Below are 19258 nucleotides of genomic sequence, written 5' to 3'. Positions count from 1 at the left end.
TATATCGATTTTTCTACTTCGTCTCATTTGGATCTCACTGTCATGTTTGTTAAAATGTGATGTTTTACCAGGGTAGTTTATTTCTTCTTTTTTACACTTTCTGGTGGAAAGTGCCTTGAAATAAATAAAACGTGACAATATTTTGGTGCTCTGTGTTCCTGATATTGTAAAGTTACATGAGGAATGACCCCTAGTTTGGATTCTTCCGAAGCACAGGGATTAGTGCAAGGCACATGAGAAATACTGTATTTTGTTATTTGAATCAAGGTTTCCAGCTTCCAGAAAAGGCAGCTGTTGGTTGGGATGGGTCCTGTCGCAGACTGAAATGCCAGGGGTGAGCCTGGTGACTGCAAGGCTGGCTTTGCTGTCCAGCCAGGATGCCCCCTGAAGACAGATGTGCAAAGCAAGCACATGGTGGGCAGCTTTCCTAAAGCAGCGTGACGTCTGTGCTTTCCCCAAGTGCTGACTGGGCTGCACAGGGGCCAGAGGTGGCGAGGACCCCGGGGACACCTAGGCCATGGTCCAGCGGGGCTGCACTTGACCAGAAGTTGTGCCAGGTGTAGCAGCCCATCTGTGCTGCGCAGTAAAGACAGGTCTGGAGGCTGAGGAAGGTGAGGTCAGGACAGCAGTGAGGCCTTTGTGGTGTATCTAGGGATCAACTCTGGAAGTAAAAGTCATGCAAGGTGCACAGGCCCCAAACAAGTAAGAGCTGAGGCCCCACCACCAGTGGGCACGGCTGGAACAGCTGTCACCAGCATTGGGGGCCAGGGCTAGTCTTTGTACACGACCCACTGATCACTCTCCACCTTGAAACTCAGGAACAGTGGGTTGGCTGGATATGAGGTCCCTCAGAGGTTACTGGAAGCTGGAGGCATGTCCGGCTGCTGCCAACGTGAGCATGGCTTCCTCTCGGGTTGGGACACGTGGTCTAGTGGCCCTAGCTGACACCCAGATCTTCTGCCTCATGGAGGATGGCCCTGTCCAGCTCAGAGGCTCAGGAAGGAGTCAGATGCTCACCGCTGGCCCACCATTGGCTTCTGTGCATTCCGAGCAGCCCTCCACCTCTTGTTCCCCGCTAGCCAAAGCCTCCTCACCTTGGGCCTGGAGTACTGCAGTGGCCTGTCCCTTGCCTATGCCTTGGCCATCCTGAGTGGTCCTCACGGCAGCCAGGGTGATCCTGTGACCCTCTGGGGCTTCCAGTGTCAGAGCCCTGGCTGGTCTCTACCTGACCACCAAGACCCATGAGCCTACCCTTCCCCACTGCTTTGTCCCCCTTCCTGTCCCCTTACCCACCAGGCTCCTTGCGGTCCTGGAAGCTGCCCTGGGCCTCTGCCCACCCCACCCACATGCCCTGCTCATTCTCTGCTCTCAGACTTGATACACAGGTCTTTGCAGGGACACTTCCCAGCCCATCCCATGGCAGAAGCCACTCTTCCCTGCCCTCTCGGTTTCCTTTCTGTGTTTTGTTCATGCACAGCTCCAGGAGCAGAGGGGCTTTGGGTAAGCAAATGACAAATGTCCCCCACGGTGCGGCTCTAGGTTTTCATATAAAATCACCATCAAGGACTTTCCTGGTGGTCCAGTAGTTAAGAATCCACCTTCCAATGCAGGGAACACAGGTTTGATCCTTGGCCAGAGAACTAAGATCCCACAGGCTGTGGGGTGAGTAGTTAAGTCCATGTGCTGCAACTGCTGAGCCTGCATGCCACAGCTAGAGAGAAGTCTGCACACTGCAGTGAGAAATCCTGCATGCCACAACTAAGTCTCAATGCAGGGCTTCCCTGGTGACTCAGTGGTTCAAAATCCACCTGCCTATGCAGGAGACACAGGTTGGATCCCTGACGGATCCACGGAGCAACTCAGTGAGTGCACCACAGCTATTGAGCCTGTGCTCCAGAGCCTGGGAACCACGACTACTGAGCCCAGGCACCACAGCTACTGAAGCCTGCGTGCTCCAGAGCCTGTGCTTCACAAGAGACGCCACCACGATGAGAAGCCCACGCGCCACGACGACGAGTAACCCCCCTCATCACAACTAGAGAAAAGCCTGTGTAGCCACGAAGACCCAGCACAGCCTAAAGTAAATAGATTTTTTTTTTTTTTAAGACCCAATGCAGCCAAAAATAAATTTTTAAAATCACCATCAAAGCTCTTGGGGCAATAGGTGGCAGTGAGCTGCCAGGTAGAATTTAGCAAGGATTCTCACACTTTCCTCAGTCCTGGGTTATTTGGGGGAGCACTACTCTCTCCACACCGTCTTTCTGTCCCATTGAGCATTGTATGGGTGGAAGAAGTGCCATCTGCTGCTAGCATGTGTGGAGCAGGGCAAGCCAGGCCTGAGGTGGGCACCACTGCACAGAAGGAGCTAGGGGAGGGGGAAGGCCAAGGCCAAGAGCTAGGGCGTTTTAGGTTTTGTTCAGAGGGCCTCCTCCTGGTGTGACCTGGCCAGGTTCACCAGGCTGCCATGTAGGGGATGGATCCAGGGTGGTGGGGTGGAGGTGGGGTTGTGGGTGTGAAGAGGCAGCAGCTGGGAGAAGCAGAATTGCCCAGAAGTCCACTTGCTGCCTCTCTGGCTGTGCCCACCACCACTCGGTGTCAAGGCTTCTGAAGTTACAAGAATCCCCTCAAGAGCAAGAATCCCCCCAAGAGCGAGAATCCCCCCAAGAGCGAGGATCCAGGGCCTGGCACCCGACAGGAGTCAGAACACTTGGTCCCCTCCGTGGGCTCTGGATCGCCAGGCTTCCCCCTGCGGCTCCAGGGTCCCGGGGCCAGAAAGAGCCCACCTTCAAAGACCCACTTTGGAACTGGTTCCCTTCCACTCTTGCTCCCCTTGCAGTGGATGAGACCAACCCCAACTCTCACCTGAGGTGTGCACAGCCCTGCGAGGTGAAGAGCCCCCCGTGTGTGGACGGCATGCAGGCTGCCCGCCAGGATCACCGCCGGCTCAACCCCTCCAGAGCCCCATCCTTCCGGCCGGCTGCAGGGGAAGCGCCCGCGCCGTCCGTCTCGGACGTCCGCGGCGCCGCTAGGAGGCCCCGGGGCGGCAAGGGTCTGCCCCGCCCGCGGGAGCGCCAGGCCAGGCCTCCCCGACGGATGTGAGTGGGGCGGGTACCGAGTTGCGGGCCCCGCCCTGCCCGCCCGCCCCCCGCGGTGGCCGTCCGGGGGCGACACGTCCTGGGAGCGCGCCGGACGGAAGCGCCGCTGGGACTGACACGTGGACTTGGGCGGCGCTGCCCGGTGGCTGGGCCGGGCGGGAGCGGCCCCGGACACGCTGCGCCCGCGCCGTCCACGCCCGATGCAGCCGTCCCCGGACGAGACCCGCAGGGACGCGGCGGAGGACACCCAGTGGTCCAGGTGGGGCCGCGTGCGTCGGGAGATGGTCAGGGGAGGGTGCGGGCGTCCTGGGCAGAGACAGTTCCCTCCGGCGGCACCTTTGCTCCGCCTAGGGGCCACGTACCTCTCTGCCGCCTCCTTTCCAACCAGGGCCCGGTTCCCCAGTGCCCCATCTGCAGTCCAGGTCGGGTCTTGGTGGGATGGGAGGGCTGGGGGCAGGGCCTCCCAGCTCATGACCACACACACTGACAGGCCCCAGCCCCGACCTGTGCCCACCCACCCGAGGGTCGCCTATAGGAGCGCAGTCAGTGGGCTGGGGGCAGGGGGCTACGCTGGAACCTAAAGCAGACACTGACCCCCGCCTTCCTGTGCCAGCTGTGTGATGTACACAAGGTGCCCTGGGGGTGGGGGTTCACTGTACAGGGAGACCTTGGGCAGGTCATGGCCCTGCGCTGGAGGCTCCACCCCCCAGCATGACTCACACAGTGACCAGGAGCAAGAGTACCCCCTCCGGTCCTAGGGGGGCTGAGGTCCCCAAGTTAGTGAACGTCAGGCCCGGCCTCCCCTGACATCCCCCCGCCTCCCCGGGACTGGCCCTGCTTCCAGTGCTGGTTCGTCTCCACTTCTGCATCCCCGTGGGCCTGCCTTGTGCCTTCCCCTTCCCCAGCCTCCCAAAGCCAGTCACAGGAAGACCTGAGGGGCCAGGGGCTCCCTGGGGACAGGGCCCAGGGACAGGGGAGCTCTAGAGCCCAAATCACGCACCAGGTGCCAAGTGCCCAGGAGGGCTGCCCACTGGGTGTACCTGCTTCGCACTCACCTGCTTCCTCCCCACCCTGCTGGTTGTCCAGGCGAGGCCTCCGCCCTGGAGCTGACCCAGGAGCCCTGAGCCAGAAGCCAACCCAAGTGACAGGAGCTCTGCAGGCGGCTGGGCAGAGGGCTGGAGCTTCTAGAGAGTCCTGTTGCTTTCTAACAGTCTGGCTTTGCCTTCACCACCTCCTTCCCTCCCTGCCTGGTTTGGAAAGGAGCACCTCCAGGCAGGCAGCGGGGTCCTGGGTGGAGTTGTTCACACCCTGTGTGGTTAAAGGTGATGAGAACTGTGACAAAGGGTTGTGGCAACTGTTTGTGGCTGCTGACTGCCGTGTGGACCACCCAGAGGCAGGGCCGTTCCCCAGGGACATACCTGACAGGGCAGCCGGCAGCCTCAGCCCCGCTTCTCTCTGGCCCTTGCCCTCTGTCCCCAGCAGCAAGCACAGTTCCCTTTTCTGAATCAAGGGTCCACGTGACCTCGTGTTTGCTCAACCATGGGTGCTTCTCAGGCATGGGGGCCTTTGGCAGGAAGCAGAAGTTTCTAGAAAAGTTGGGGGCATGGATGAGACTCAGGACTGGGCAGAGTGAGGGGATGAAGGTCTTCGGACTTTTCACGGCTGATCCTGTTGTGACCTTACATGTTCCCAGCAAGCCCTGCTGGAGACCAGGATTCTGGATCTGGTGTTCTGATCAGTTGCCACATCTGGGTCGCCTGCCCCAGCAGACTTACTGGTTCTGTGTCCCCAGCACCTGTGGAGGATGTCCCTTCGCCCGGCCAGCGGCACTTCCTGCCACCTCAGCGACAGGGCTGCGGGTCCTCCAGAGCCCTGGGAGGAAGCCCACAGCACCCGGCCCTCCAGCTTCTATGGGGGTCCCCAGTCTGGCGCCTTAAGCTCAGGGCCAACCGGTGGTCTGGAAGCTGATGCCTTTCCTGAACTCTCGGTGCCCTGCCAGCCTTCCAGAGTAGGCCAGTCTCAGCCGGCCTTCCCCGGTTTCCAACTGGACTTCCCACCCAGAGAGCAAACAGATCCAGGCTCCTGGAGTGTTGGCAAATTGCATCCAAAGGAGGGGCAGGTGTGCTGGGGGCGCGGTCCCATCTATGCAGGTGACCCTTCGTAGCTTTGGCCAGAGAAAGGAACAAAGCTTCCTTTTTAAAGGCACCTTCTGGCTGTGGCTGTTCGTGGAAGTCAGAAGCCCTGCTCCCCTGCATCTGGGCTCGCAGGGCTCACCTGTAGGCTGTGGAGGTCACCCTGCGCCAACCTCTGAGGCTCATGGACCTGCATTCACCTGTCCTCTGCCCGCTCCTGTCAGCTGGCCTGCTGTGCCAGGCTAGGAAAGTGGGGGCAAGAGGGGGGACTGGAGGCATTATTTCCATGGTCAGAGCCCCAGAGGAGACAGTCCTTGAGCTCTTCTGGGGTTGCTGAGCCAGTGCTTCCTGTGGCCTCCTTGGCCTTCCTGATGCCCCTCCCCTGTCCTACCCCCACCCCACTCACAGTCTGGTTCTGTCAAGAAAATTACCATTTGGGGCCACTAGGCCCCAGGAGAGTCCTCAACCTGCCCTGTGGGGTTCTGCCCCCGCTTCACCTCTCGAGAGAGAGGCAGCCGCCAGACCTGCCCCATCAGCCACTGCGCTGCTATCCCCACTTCTGAGTCATTCCAGTCACACTTTGCCAACCAGGAAGGAAGGTGGGGGCACGATGGCCTCTCCCTGGTCACTGAGGGTCACTAGGCAGTTTCCAAGGGGACACCTGCCCCCAACCAGTCGAGTGGATGGCTCCTGGGAGTGTAGAACGGCGGGCCTTCCAGCACGGGAAACTTTCCCACTGGACTCATAGGAAGCTCTAATATAAAATGTAAATTGTCACAGAATGCTGCCCAGGAGCCCCATCCTTGCCTCTCCTCAGGGCACCTAGAGACCAGAAACGCAGCATGAAATCTGTGGTCCAGTGCACCCGGGGAAACTGAGGCCCAGGGAAAGGGGGGCTCCCCCAGTCAGGCTGGGGCCCAGAGTAGCACCCAAGTGTCTCCTTGGGAGAGTTGCTCATCACATCAGACCGTTCCCTTCGTCCAGAGCTAACAGCACTTTGGACAGTAATTCCCAGACTCCTAACTGGCAAACACGACCCTCTGGGGAAGCAGGCTGGGCTTATGCCCCTCAAGTCCCCTCGAGAGGAGGTCTGTCTCCACTGGTGGGATTGCAGGACCCCACAGCCTCCAGCTGTGGGGGCAGCAGCTGGATGATGTCGCCCTAAGCCTCCCCCCACCCAGGGCCTCTGCAAGCCTGAGACACAGAAAGGCTCCCCATCTCGTTTCCCGGCCTGTGGGAAAGTGCACTAAGTTGCAGGGTGAGCGGAACGGGGTTGGGGGAGAAATGCTGGCAGGAGGTGGATGCTGTTGCCAAGCCTCCCCCGGCCCCACCCCCCCAAGTCAATGGCTCCTTGTTGAGGCTTCGAGTGCTGGCAGTCACCCTGCTAGTCACTGACCTGTGAAGGAGACAGGCGTCAGGGGAACGAGCCTGTCTTCACCGAGGAAACTGAAGCTCAGGAGGCCCGGTGGCTGGGCCCGTGTCCCCCTGACGTGGCTGCACTTGCCCCAGATGGCAGTGGCCATGACCTGGAGATAATGGACATGGCCCATCGTGCCCATTTCCCACGCTCCTGGTGCGCGTGACACCCACTGGCTCAGGGCACAAAGTTGCACTCAGGGCCTCTGAGATCTCTTACTCCTGGGAGGCGTCCAGGCAAGGGCTCCGGCCCTCCCAGGGCCGGTCCTGGCCTCACCCTGGACTGTCCTCCAAGGCAGCCTCAGCCTGGGGGGATGCCACAGGGAGGGGATCTGCCCCCGTGTCCGCAGATGGAGTCCAAGCTTCTGCCGTCCTTGGCCCCTCTTGCTGTTTTCAGGTCAGTGTCCAGTGAGGCAGCCAAGGGAGCCCCCACCAGACAGGGGTTCAAAGATTTGAATGGGCTTGGGGCGCAAGGGTGAGACTCCGGGGTCCTGGCTCATCTCCCAGGTTTGAGGTCCCTGGCATCCTCTGTTCCTTTTTTTTTTGGCGACACTACTGCATGCCTTGTGGGATCTTAATTTCCCGACCAGGGGTTGAAACCCACCTCCCACCCCACCCCCCTATTCCTGACCACTGGACCACAGGGGAATTCCCTCTCTTGGACATGGGTTTGGGTAGACTCCAGCAGTTGATGATGGACAGGGAGGCCTGGCATATTGTGGTTCATGGGGTCGCAAAGAGTCGGAAACAACTGAGCAACTGAACTGAACTGAACTGTTCTGAGAACTGCCCGTGCACTCCTGCCGACCTTGCTTGCCCAGTAGCCTGCCCAAGGCCTTACAGCACTGATGCCTTGACCCCTTTCCGCCAGGCCTGGGGGTGCGGGGGGGGGGGCAGACTTGAAGCCTCTGCCCTGTCTCCTACCCACAACCTGAGCAGCATCTCACTCCTTCACCCTCCAACCTCACCCCTGCCCTAGGAGAACCCTTGCCCCAGTTAGGCAGGTGAGCCCAGGTGTAAGCAGGACACCCGAGACACCCCCTCAAGGCTGCCTCAAGGCCTCCCCACTCTCCTGACCCCCCCACCTCACCCCTGCCCTGGGAGAACCCTTGCCCCAGTTAGGCAGGTGAGCCCAGGTGTATGCAGTATCCCCAAGGCACCCCAAGGCTGCCTCAAGGCCTCCCCCACTCCTGAACTCCCCACTGCTGTGACCCCTGCAGGGGATGTCCCCACATTGCACAAAGACATCACAAGTCACTAGTGGTGCCCTCCCCCTCCCCCCACAGAAAGGGCACTGAGGCTCTTCTCTCTCTCATTTAAAAATCCCACCACCCCCGTCTCATCTTTAAGAACAGTTGTAGATTGGATCAAGAAGATCCCCTGGAGGAGGGCCTGGCAACCCACTCCAGTATTCTTGCCTGGAGAATCCCATGGACAGAGGAGTCTGGAGGTTATAGTCCCAAAGTAGGGTCTCAAACAGTTGGACATGACTAAAGCGACTTAGTATGCACGCACAGATTTACAGAGCTGCCATGAAGCTGGTAAAGACTTCCCTGTGCTCCACACCAGAGTCCCCTTTTCACATCCCAGATCAGTGTCCATTTGTCACTGTCCGTGGACTGCCGTGGACAGTACTGCCACCGAGCCACACTTGCTTGTGTCCTGCACTTCTCCCTGATGTCCTGGGATGCCTCTTCCCACCCTACCTTGGACCAGGGTCCCATAGGCGCTGAGCCCCTGGGCTCCTGTCTCTGGCTTCTCCTGATTTGGTGACTGATAATTGAGGAGTGCTGACAGGAGTTTGGAGGACAGTCCTCGTATGGATATTGTCTGGCAACCTTCCTAGGAGTTCGAGGCTGCCTCCCTGCTGCCCAGGCTCCTCCAAGGGGCCTCTGGCCTCCACAGCATGCTGGCCACCTCACACCACTTTCCCCTGAGTCCCCTGCTGAGCAGACCCAGCTTTCCTGGGGGCCTTGCAGGGGCCACGGCACTGCTCCTACCCCTGCTCTGCCTCAACTGGGATCCTCTTGCCAGCCCGTTGCCTCCTTGGCGGGTTACACTTGGTCTGTGGAAACCGAGTCCCTGTGTCCTGGAGCACTGGATCTCCCTCACCGTAGCTTATTAACCTGCCCTCACTGGCCACCACGTGCTCCCACCTCCGCTGTTTCAGGGACCTCATGCATCGTTTCTAGCATCTGCCTCTTCCTCCCAGGAGTCACCAGACATGGACAGGTGGGCGTTCAAGAGGTGGCTGAGCTGTCCCTCACATCAGCCTCTCTCTCCCCAGGCCCGAGTGCCAGGTATGGACAGGGACACTGCTGCTGGGCACATGCCTGCTCTACTGCGCCCGCGTCAGCATGCCTGTCTGTGCCGCCTCCATGAGCCAGGACTTCGGCTGGAACAAGAAAGAAGCCGGCGTCGTGCTCAGCAGCTTCTTCTGGGGCTATTGCCTGACTCAGGTGGTGGGCGGCCACCTGGGGGACCGGTAATCCCTGCCCCCCAGGCAAGGCTGGGGGAGGGGGCTCCTAGGAAGGGAATGTGGGGACTGGGAGACCTGAGGTCCAAGTGGGGGTGAGCTGGGCCAGCACTCAGCTGTCTTGGGATGCTTGGCAGGCAGGGACCTTGCCTCCTCCTCAGCAGGATCTCCTAGTCCAGCCCATCCTGGCAACCTGGCCACACGGCTCCTCATGGCCACCCTTTCGTCCCCCTTGCAGGATCGGCGGCGAGAAGGTCATCCTACTCTCGGCTTCTGCCTGGGGCTTCATCACCGTGGCCACTCCCCTGCTCGCACACCTTGGCAGCGCCCACCTGGCCTTCATGACCTTCTCTCGCATCCTCACCGGCTTGCTCCAAGGTAGGGGCCCAAGCACAGTAGAGCAAGGGATTGTGTGCACATGTGTGTGTGTGCATGAGTACCTGTGCACATGGGCGTGTGTTCAGGCAGGTGCTCCTGAGTGAGCGCACATGTCCTTGTGTGGGGGCCTGTGTATGGTATGCCTCAAAGTCTGCCTCAAATCACAGCGGGTGCATCAGCACCCAGGGCTGCTGCTGGTGAGGCCACGCCCGGTGGGGCAGGCAGTCAGTGGAGGACCATTCCCACTGGCGCGCAGCCAGCTCTGTCTCACACCCCCGCACCGGTGTTTGTCTGTGCGCTGATGCCTTGGCACCTGAGCACTTTCTGTTTTCTAGAGTCACTTCACAGGCTGGCTGGCACCTTCTAATGTCACATGTCCTCCTGCCACAAAGTCTGCTCCAAGGATCTGGTGGCCACCAGGCTGCCTCGTGGTGCTGTCAGCTCCACCACGGGGATGTGCCCAGTTGGAGGCCACACCCCACACTGGCTGGGCCAGTGGGCAGAGGGATGGCAACATTCCCAAGACCTCTGGGTCTCATGCTTTGGGGACGTTACGCTTCTGGAGAGAGGCCTCCTCAAAGACCTCTGGGGGCGGGGCCGGGGGGGGGTTGGTGGCAGGGTCTCACACCTTCCCTCCAGGGGTAGGATGACCTTCTGAGCTCTTGCCCTACCCCAGCCTGACATCTGACAGGATACACCCCCTTCCTTACCGTGTCTCCCGCTTCCCAGAGCCCAGGCCAGGGGTAGGCTTGTTTCCAGCCCACACCGCCAGGATCCCAGACATCCTGGACTGGGCCTCTGCCTGCTTCCTGATCAGTCCCATCAGCCCAGCCTACAGGTGGTCCTCGTGCTCCAGGCAGTCCAGAAGCTGTGCTCCTTCCAACTCACCCCACGTGACCATGGCTAGTACTGTCTGTCCTGCAGCTGAGGCAGGACTGAGCTGTGTGACACCTGGCTGGGGGCTGCCCACTGCACCCGGCTGGGTGGCCGTCAGCTCAGCTGTTTCTTCCCATCTTCCTAGGAGACAGAAGGACTTCTCTGTGTGGCCTGTTACAGTGAAAAGACCAGGGGTCCAGGGGCAATTCTCACCCCGGGTGACCAGCACTTGGTGTGGGCAGTGCTGGGTCCCAAAGGGAAGGTGGGGGCCATGTCCTGTCCTAGTGCCTGGTCTCTGAGCTTCTCCTGGGTGCTTTTGGAGAAAAACCCAGTGTAACAGGCAACAGTTGCAGCCCCCCAGTACAATTTTTTTCCCCAAAACTAGAGTTTGAAATAATTATAGCTTCACAGGAAGTTGCAATGCAAGGTGTAGGGAGGCCCTGAGCTGCCCCCCACCACCCCCCCCAACCTCCCTGTAGTGACATATCCCATAGCTACAGGGCAATGTCACAGCCAGGACCCGGCATTGTTGTCCCTCAAGGCCGTTCAGGTCTCGCATTCGTGCACCGTGTGTGTTAGTGTGTGCACTTGTCATGTGTGTGCATGATCCCCCGTGTCGGTGCCAGGACTCTGGAGCCCTTGAGAGCCGGCGTAGTTCCCCTCCGCACCACCCCCAACTGCCGGGGTCCAGCCCCGGTGGATCCAGGGAATTCGAAGCGGGGACGGCGTTGACAAAGAGAAACTTATTTATTAATATAGAAATACAAGATTAGATTAGGAGAAATAGTGTAGTAGGAAATTTAGGTGGAGAAAAAGAGGCTGAATAACTTGGTTTACGGGGAAAACCAATAAAACCTCGAGACAAGAGGTTTGCACCATCTAGGTTAGGCCACCAGCGCCCACTTGAATATCGAAGGGTGCCCCGCCTTAGGCTCCCTTTCGCGTGGATCTTAGCAGCCAGGGAAAGTAAGTAGACGTGGTGAGCCTCCCTGCTCCAGATGGGAATTCAGTGGAAAAAGGGAAGAAAAGAACGACATGGGGAAGCCCAGCATCGGTGCGAGACTCCAAAGACTCCACTTTCAAAATCAGCTTATATACCCCAAGTTGTACATAAAGAAATAATGGAATATGCAGAGTTATGCAGGGGCAGCAGTCCTGACCCTCATTGAGACAAGGCTTTCTTTTTGCATACCCTCCCGTAAACAAAAGGTCTCAGGTGGTTTACATTATCTTCTGGCCAAGAGGCCTGTTAACGTTTTTATGGCTCTCTTCCTGGATAATTGTCTATCAACCAGAAAATTCCTTTTCCCTAGAAGTGTTTTTTCTTTACTCTGCATCACCCTCAAAGTACTAAATAAAGTTACATTCCTGTAGAACAAAGGTGCAGTGGGTTATAACAAAGAAAGTACTTAACTCAAAGATCTAATGTTGCTAATACCAGGTCTACTACCTGTTTTTCTATATATCAACTATCTCTATAAATAAAAGATATGAAAATTTGGCAGCAAGTATTGGCTCAACAAATGAAACCTTTAATCAGTCCTATTCTAATGATTTTGACTCCTAGGAAGCCCCTACATTCCTAGGATGTTTTAAGCTTCCTGTGCCTCCTGCGGTCAGGAGGCCTCAAACAATCACATGCACAGCTGTATGAGTCCTGCAGGCAGGCTAGAAAGCCATCAGAGGGGCTTTTGGATTGAAACACTCGTATTATGCCCAGGAGATTTATTATCTAAAAGCTCTAATTTTTTCCAGAAAAAGGTGATGGGGGGACAGCCCCCTGTTAATGACAGAAGAGTAGGTGGAAAGCATAACACAGTAAAGCAGGCAGACTCTGGTCTTGGGGGGTGGATGCTCAGGAAATTCCAGGGGGAACCCCTGAAGCCTGATCACGTCCTTGCGTTTTGTCAGGCTTCCTTCCGCATGACCTTGTCACAGGCGGGATTCCTCACGCTGGCCCCCGGCACCCAACCGCCCCAGCTGAGTGTCTCCTTGGCCAAGTGTCAGGAAAAGCCCAGATCCACTGTCCCGGGGGTGATGCAAGGAGGAAGGAGACCTGGGCTTGGACAATCACCCAGGGCCCCTGGTGCTTCCAGCCCATCTCTCATGGTTCGACCTGCTGCCCTGGTGGGCCTCGTGGGCCACCTGGCTTGGGACACAGCTCCACAAGGCCCCTTCCTTCTCCACCTGCTCCAGGGGTTTACTTCCCTGCGCTGACCAGCCTGCTGTCCCAGAAGGTGCGGGAGAGTGAGCGAGCCTTCACCTACAGCACCGTGGGGGCCGGCTCCCAGTTCGGGTAAGTCCCAGCCTGGGGCTGGTGGGGACAGGCCACTCGTGCGAATGCCACAGGGCAATGCATGTTCAGTGATGGTGACACATGGAGAGTCTGCTCCTGGAGGCACTTGCTGCCCAACCCCCCCACCACTGTGTCTGCTCTGTCCCCCTGGGGCCGATGGGCTTTGGGGCTCTTGCCCGCTTACATTCCCTTCCTTCTGCACTGACAGAACTGGATGGGGGCCATCCCCATGGGGGAGGTGGCCTGCATTTGCTTTAGAGTGCACCCATCATGGTCCAGTCATGACAGATCTGATCCTGTGTCCCTCCCCACTGCATGTCCCCCAGAGCACCAGACCCTCCGTGGGGTGTCTTGCTGTCCTAATGGGGCTTCACAACCCCTGGGTTCAGAGCCTCACTTCACTGCTGCTGAGTTCCAGGCAAGAATGCAGAGGGGCCAGGGGTTCCTGTCGGGGTGCTGAGAGCTGCCCAGATGGAAACCCTGGGTGCCCAGTGAAACGTGAATTTCAGAGAAGCAATATGAGACAAATCACACCAAAAAAGGTTCATAGTGCATCTGAAATCCCATCTCACTGGGTGATCTGGACCTGTTGGGTGGGAGCAGGTAGAAGGGAGACACAGGGAGAGACCATGCACACCCCCCTCCCCTCAGATGGGGAAATGGAGGCTCAAAGCAGAAGACAGCCTCCACAGGCCTTGATGGGAAGCTTTTTCCTTCTTTTTCCTTCTTTAAGCATCTCCTGGTTGAGCCTCGGCAGATGGGGTCAGTGGGGAGAAGCTCCTGGATAGACAGGCCAGCCTGTGGCGGGGAGGCCCCCAGGACACAGGATCAACAGGACACAGGGAGGCGGTTGGGTTTGGAGGTTGTTTCTGCGTTTAGAAGTCTTTTTGAAATTTCATCCTCTCTGATAATGAGGAGCTGAAAAACAGCGTGGAGGTTTTATGTCAGCGAATTCTTGTCACCACTGTCTTCTCGTTGCCTTTTTTTTATTTTAAAAAGATTAACATGCAAATGTAGGGAGATCGTAGAGCAAAGCAGGGGCCCTGTGCCATGTCATGGCTGCGTGGCTGTGCCTGAGTCCATGCCGGCCTGTGGCATCAGAATGCCCTCCAGCTCGCACCCCTAGCATCCCACACAGAGCCTGCCCTCTTGGGCAGCTGCTCCACAGATGACAGGGTGCCCTGTTTTCCAGGGACTTAGCTCACACAGGGTGGGGTCCAAGAGGCAGCTCTGGCCCCAGTGAAGCGAGGGTTCTGGCCACAACCACTGTCTTTGCAGGACGCTGGTGACTGGGGCTGTGGGCTCCCTGCTCCTGGACTGGTATGGCTGGCCAAGTGTCTTCTACTTTTCGGGCGGGCTCACCCTGCTGTGGGTGGGTTATGTGTACAGGTGTCTCCTAAATGAGAGAGGTATGTGCCACTCCCCGGGGAGGTTGGGAGGCCTGGTGCCCTCCTGGTGCCTCATCCCCTCCAGGGAGGTGCCACTGAACCCCAAGAGCAGGTGGGCCTGAGGACCCAGGGCTGCAGCTCTGCCCTCCAGAGAAGAAGGATCCCCCAGTTAGAGAGGACGCCTGCTCCCTGAGTCTCATCTGGGCTATGGTCAAGTCTGGGAATGTTGGATGAATGCAGGCATGCAGGGGCTACTCGGCCAGCACAGGCAGTTTGCAGGGGAAGTGGTGGCCTCCGGTGACAGGAGTGGGGCCTGGGAGGATTGAGGGCTCGGGGGACAGATGGTCAGCACTAATGTCCACCCCTGAAGGCAAGTGCTGCCGATCCCAGGCACTGGCAGAGAGGGTGTACAGCCCCTACGCACAGTCAGGGGCCCACAAGCTGCCCCCAGCATCTGGTCTCTGGGAGCAGGTCCATCCTCCCACCTGGATGGCTTTCACGTGGGCCTGCCTCCCCCTTCAGATCTCATCCTGGCCCTGGGCATCCTGGCACAAGGCCTGCCCGTGTCCAGACACACCAAGGTGCCCTGGAGACAGCTCTTCCGAAAGCCTTCTGTCTGGTGAGCGGGCTGTTGTGGGGACAGGGTTTGGGGGCCTGGATCCACCGCCGCAGGGGAGCGGCCGGCATGGAGGCAGCTCCACTCTGGGCTCCCCACTCTCAGCCCCTGGCCACCCTGGTGTGGGGACGGGCTCCAGGTGTGGATGCTGAGCCTGGCGCCTGCCCCCCAGGGCAGCCATCGTCTCCCAGCTCTCAGCGGCCTGCTCCTTCTTCATCCTCCTCTCCTGGCTGCCGACCTTCTTTAAGGAGACCTTCCCCAGCTCCAAGGTGGGTTGGCCACCAGGCAGCTCGCAGGGTGGGGGGCACTGCAAGGCATGTGCAGAGAGCTGGGTTCCTTCCATCCAGGCTCTGGCAGTTCTGACACCATGTGGCTCAGCGCCAGAGCCGGGGTGCAGCCGGAGAGGCCCAGCTGCTGCCCTGTCTGCCCACCCAACTGTGGACAGTCCTTCCTGGGGTTGGGGGGCATGCAGGGCTCCTGATGTGGGCACCCATGTCTTGCAGTCAGCCTGGCTGGCTTCACCCCAGCCGCCCAGCCACCAGACCTCCTGGTGAGCAGGAACTTCGGGTCACACACTCTGGGCGGGACGCAATCCCCAGCTCTGCCCCCACCCTGTGGGGAGCCACGAGGGAGCTCTGCCCCCACCCTGTGGGGAGTCACGAGGGAGCTCCTGCTCACAGGGGAGACGGCACCAGTAGTGCTTGGTCCATGTCAGGGATGGATTAGGGTCTGGGAGGCCGGGCTGGGAGGCCTAGCCTGTGGGCAGAGGAGAGACTTACTGCGCAGTGGTCATGGGCAGCGGCCACCCCACCCCTTTGTCCTCTCCGGAGGGCCAGGTGCCCATTCTGGATGCCTCTTAGGTCCCTCCACTCCCTCCCTCCAGGGCTGGGTCTTCAACGTGGTGCCCTGGCTGGTGGCCATTCCCGCCAGTCTGCTCAGCGGGCTTCTCTCCGACCATCTCATCAATCAGGGTGAGCCCTGGGGGAGCGGTGGGGGGCATCCCTCCTGGGTGCCGCTATAGCAAGGAGGAGGCCACACCCCTGAGGACTGGCCATGATGTGGGTCCCCGGTCCAGAGAGCCAGCCCTGGGGGCCCTGGTGCCCGGATCCCAGCCTCACAGCCAATGGCTGCCTCCAGCCTGCCACCTCCCTAGTCTGTTCCCCATGAAGGGGACATAGTCGCCGTGGAGCAGTCGATTCTCCCACCTAGGTGCTAAACGCAGTCCCCCTGGTGGGGTCAGAGCACAGACCTGCACACCCATGCCCCGAGGATGACTGTCTCGCAGGCACACTCCCCACGACCCTGCCCTACATGGCCTTAAGTGTCAGCCTTGTCCTCGTTACCAAAGGAACCATGCACTCACTGAGGGAAAAGTAGAAATTTGCAGAAACACAAAGAAAACATTTTGTAATCACTGAGGGACTTGCTTTGCCCGGCATCTAAGTGCACACACACACTCATACACGTGTGCACATGGCTCAGATGACGCAGGCGGTCCCCCGCGAGCCCGGCCCGGCCCTCCTCTCCCCGCAGCCCTGCCGGGTGGGACCCTTCCGGATACCGTCAGGGGTGGGGCAGCACAGATGGCCAGCAGGACGCTCTGGTCTCCCCCTGTCCAGGTTACAGGACCATCACCGTTCGGAAGTTCATGCAGGTAGGAAGGTCCTGAGACCGCTCTCTCCCGACTCTCTCCCACTCTCACCCTGTTTTGCTCCCGGGGCCCCTGACCTAGAAGGTGGCTAGTGTGGTACAGTGGCTGGAGGGCTCCCTGGGTCAGCTATGGGGACTGGTCTGGCCGACTGAGGCCCTTCCTTGAGCCCCGGTGCCCATTTCTGGGCCTGGGTCTGTGCTCATCGACTAGGGCTTGTCTGGCTGCAGCTAGCATGGCCAGCTGGTTAGTGTAGCCTTGTTCCGTGTCCTCCGGGCAGGCCCAACCTGAGAGGAAGCCCCACCCACCCTCATTCAGGGCAGCCCAGGAAGGCCCAAGGCTCCCGCCGCGTCCCTACTTGTCTCTCCTGCAGGTGATGGGCCTTGGCCTGTCCAGTGTTTTTGCCCTGTGTCTGGGCCACACGTCGAGCTTTTGTAACTCCGTGGTGTTTGCGTCAGCCTCCATTGGCCTCCAGACCTTCAACCACAGGTGAGGGCCAGGTGCCTCATCCGCCAGAGCCCCCCATGCCGCCTCTGGGCTCCCGGGTCCTGGGCGCAAGGGAGGAGCCCTGTGGTTCGTGGTGCAGTGACATGGAGGGTGGGCAGTGACAGGTGACAAGTGAGCCACAAGGTGAAGAGGAATGGAGCCGGTGAGGACCTGGGCTTTTTGGGAAAACGAAGCGGTGTTTGGGCAGGGGCCAACAGAGGAGATGCTGATCTCTGAGCAGCATCCTCTGAGCCAAAGGTGGGGATCCAGCCTCATGTCCCACAGCCTGCTCTGCAGGCCCCCAACCTGCACTGCAGCTCAGCGTTTAATCAGGAAAACAGCTCTGAATTGTTCTGAGTTGGAACCTGATGTCGTTTTCCAAATTATTGGGCAGCAAAGTGTGTGTGCACTTAAGCAAGCTTGCCTCCCATCTTATTTCATCCTGGGAGTGGGTCCCGTGCCATCACCACTGCTGAGCTGGGGCTGACCTGTTGTGGTGGGCAGGCCTGGCTGGCCTCTGGGATCCAGGTGATCAGAAGAGCTATGGCTGGCATGGTGGCTGGCAGCCATCCTGTGGTCACTTGCCCTTGTTCTCTTCTCTTTCCCGCAGCGGCATTTCTGTTAATATCCAGGATCTGGCCCCTTCCTGTGCCGGCTTTCTGTTTGGTAAGGACCACAGGCCCTCTTTGAAAAGGAAGTAGCTGCCCCTTCCTGCTCAGGGCCCCTAGGACCTATCCCTGGGCAGGTGGGCTGTAGGAGGGTTCCAGTGGGTTTCCACTGACCAATCCTCATTCTCCCTGTCCTATTCCAGGCGTGGCCAACACAGCCGGGGCCTTGGCAGGTGAGAGGTGGGCTGGGATCCCCTGCCTGTGGGTATCAAGCTGCCCCCTTCCGTGTCCTCCCACCCTCTGCCTCAGCCCTCAGGATGGGGCGTGGTACCCCTTGGAGGGTCCCAAAGTGTTAGAGCAGTTGGGGGGAGCTCAGACCCTGGAGCTAGCCGCAGGGCGAAAATAGAACTGCCTTCCGTGGTGTTCACACTCACAATGACATGGAACTCCTGCACATGTGTGGGTCCTCAGAGTCTGAGGACTGGATTGCATTGACAGGGCTGGTGCCCTCAGGGCCCCTAGCTTCTCTCCACACTATCCTCGCAAGGGCTGGACAGCCTGTCCTCAAGCCGGCCTGTCTGTCTCCCAACCGGCCCGTCCCCTCTTGCGGTACAGGTGTCGTGGGCGTGTGCCTGGGCGGCTACCTCATCGAGACCACGGGCTCCTGGACATCTGTGTTCAACCTAGTGGCCGCCATCAGCAGCTTGGGGCTGTGCACCTTCCTTGTGTTTGGGAAGGCCCAGCGGGTGGACCTGAGCCCCGCCCATGAGGACCTCTAGCCGCCCTGACCTACATCCCTGAGGACCTTGGGCCATCAGCAGGGAACTGGTCCCTGCTTAGGGCCCCTTTGCTCCTGGCCCTAAAGGGAGGGAGCCTCAGCCCAGGGGGGTGGGGCCTGCTTCCCCTGCCCATGGGGGTCACACCCTTCTTCCAGTTGGTGAAACTTCAGTGTGGGTGGATTAGTATCTTTAGTAGCAGCAGCTTCATGACAGACACAGTGTATTCTGTGTGGATTCATATGTGCCCCATGCGGGAATCCCTCCCTGGGGTCATGTTGGTGCAGGGCGGGCGGTCAACTGGAGTCTCCCCCCAGAACCTCCTTGGCTTTGTGTTTCGGCACTGGGGGCCAGATCATGCTCTGGAGGGGGCCATCCTATGCACTTTAGGGTCTTCAGCAGTATCCCTGGCCCCCACCCACCAGACAGGCCCCTAGTCCCAACAGCCAGCCCTGCCTCCTGACATGACCAAGTGTCCCCAGAGGACCTGTCCCTGGTGCCCCTCCAGTGAATCCCTGGGCACTGCTGATGGACCTGCTCCCCTAGTGCCTCGTGAGGGTGTGTGGGCACCCTTCCTGGGCAGGACACACCCTGAACCAGTGAAACCCCTTGTCCTCCTCATCTTTCTCCCTTCCTATTTACAGTAGAGGGGCCAATTGTCTTACAGATTAATAATAGACTCTGCAAGATGTATATGTAGAAAAAAGAAACTATGAGAATATGGAAAATCACATCAAAGCCTTATTTAAATTATGACTATTAAACTATTTAAAAGAAGACCATTATGTCATTTAACACTCTATTTATAAAAAGAATAAACACATGTTAAAGATTTATGTCATTCATTCGAGGAAACCCGAAAAGTGTTACAAACAGTTCAAAGAAAACGTCACGAACAGACAGATACACTGATCCACGTGGGTGCTGACACGAGTGCGCAAACACCACTGAGGTGGGCCTTCCTTGCTCCGCCCCAGACAGACCCTGTCTGCGCATCTGTATCAGAGCCTCTTGGCGGTGCTGTCCTCTGTGCAGATTCCAGAATCGGATGAATCCCAATTTTCCAT

General features: G+C 58.8%; 1 protein-coding gene across 7 annotated transcripts; it reads left to right on the top strand.

Moving 5' to 3' along the window:
• Positions 1 to 2981: 2981 nt before the first annotated feature.
• On the top strand, positions 2982 to 19014 carry SLC17A9 (solute carrier family 17 member 9). Of its 7 annotated transcripts, none has more exons than XM_069546742.1 (13): positions 2982 to 3354; positions 8931 to 9128; positions 9358 to 9497; positions 12570 to 12669; positions 13948 to 14078; positions 14580 to 14676; positions 14846 to 14942; positions 15557 to 15644; positions 16293 to 16327; positions 16695 to 16810; positions 17418 to 17473; positions 17619 to 17648; positions 18031 to 19014. In XM_069546742.1, exons 1-13 carry the CDS (start codon positions 3296 to 3298, stop codon positions 18192 to 18194), a joined length of 1311 nt encoding a protein of 436 aa, XP_069402843.1. In that variant the 5' UTR covers positions 2982 to 3295; the 3' UTR covers positions 18195 to 19014. The 7 variants fall into 7 exon arrangements, 3 of the variants coding, with proteins under 3 accessions (XP_069402843.1, XP_069402844.1, XP_069402842.1); XR_011247965.1 differs by having other exon boundaries at positions 3141 to 3354; positions 16156 to 16327; XR_011247964.1 differs by having other exon boundaries at positions 3141 to 3354; positions 14428 to 14676.
• The last annotated feature ends 244 nt before the right edge of the window (positions 19015 to 19258 follow it).

This window comes from Ovis canadensis, chromosome 13 (assembly GCF_042477335.2).
Source record: "Ovis canadensis isolate MfBH-ARS-UI-01 breed Bighorn chromosome 13, ARS-UI_OviCan_v2, whole genome shotgun sequence".
Lineage (NCBI taxonomy): Eukaryota > Metazoa > Chordata > Mammalia > Artiodactyla > Bovidae > Ovis > Ovis canadensis.
Note: the sequence above shows the minus strand (reverse complement) of the source record. Positions and strands in the feature narration are given on the sequence as shown.

What these genes read in the sequence shown, in the direction of transcription:
- SLC17A9 (XM_069546741.1), top strand. Translation starts at nt 3,296, where the DNA reads ATGCAGCCGTCCCCGGACGAGACCCGCAGGGACGCGGCGGAGGACACC. An exon ending in GGGGCCGGCTCCCAGTTCGG is followed by an intron (nt 12,670 to 13,947) that starts GTAAGTCCCAGC and finishes CTGTCTTTGCAG; the next exon opens with GACGCTGGTGACTGGGGCTG. An exon ending in TTCCGAAAGCCTTCTGTCTG is followed by an intron (nt 14,677 to 14,845) that starts GTGAGCGGGCTG and finishes CCTGCCCCCCAG; the next exon opens with GGCAGCCATCGTCTCCCAGC.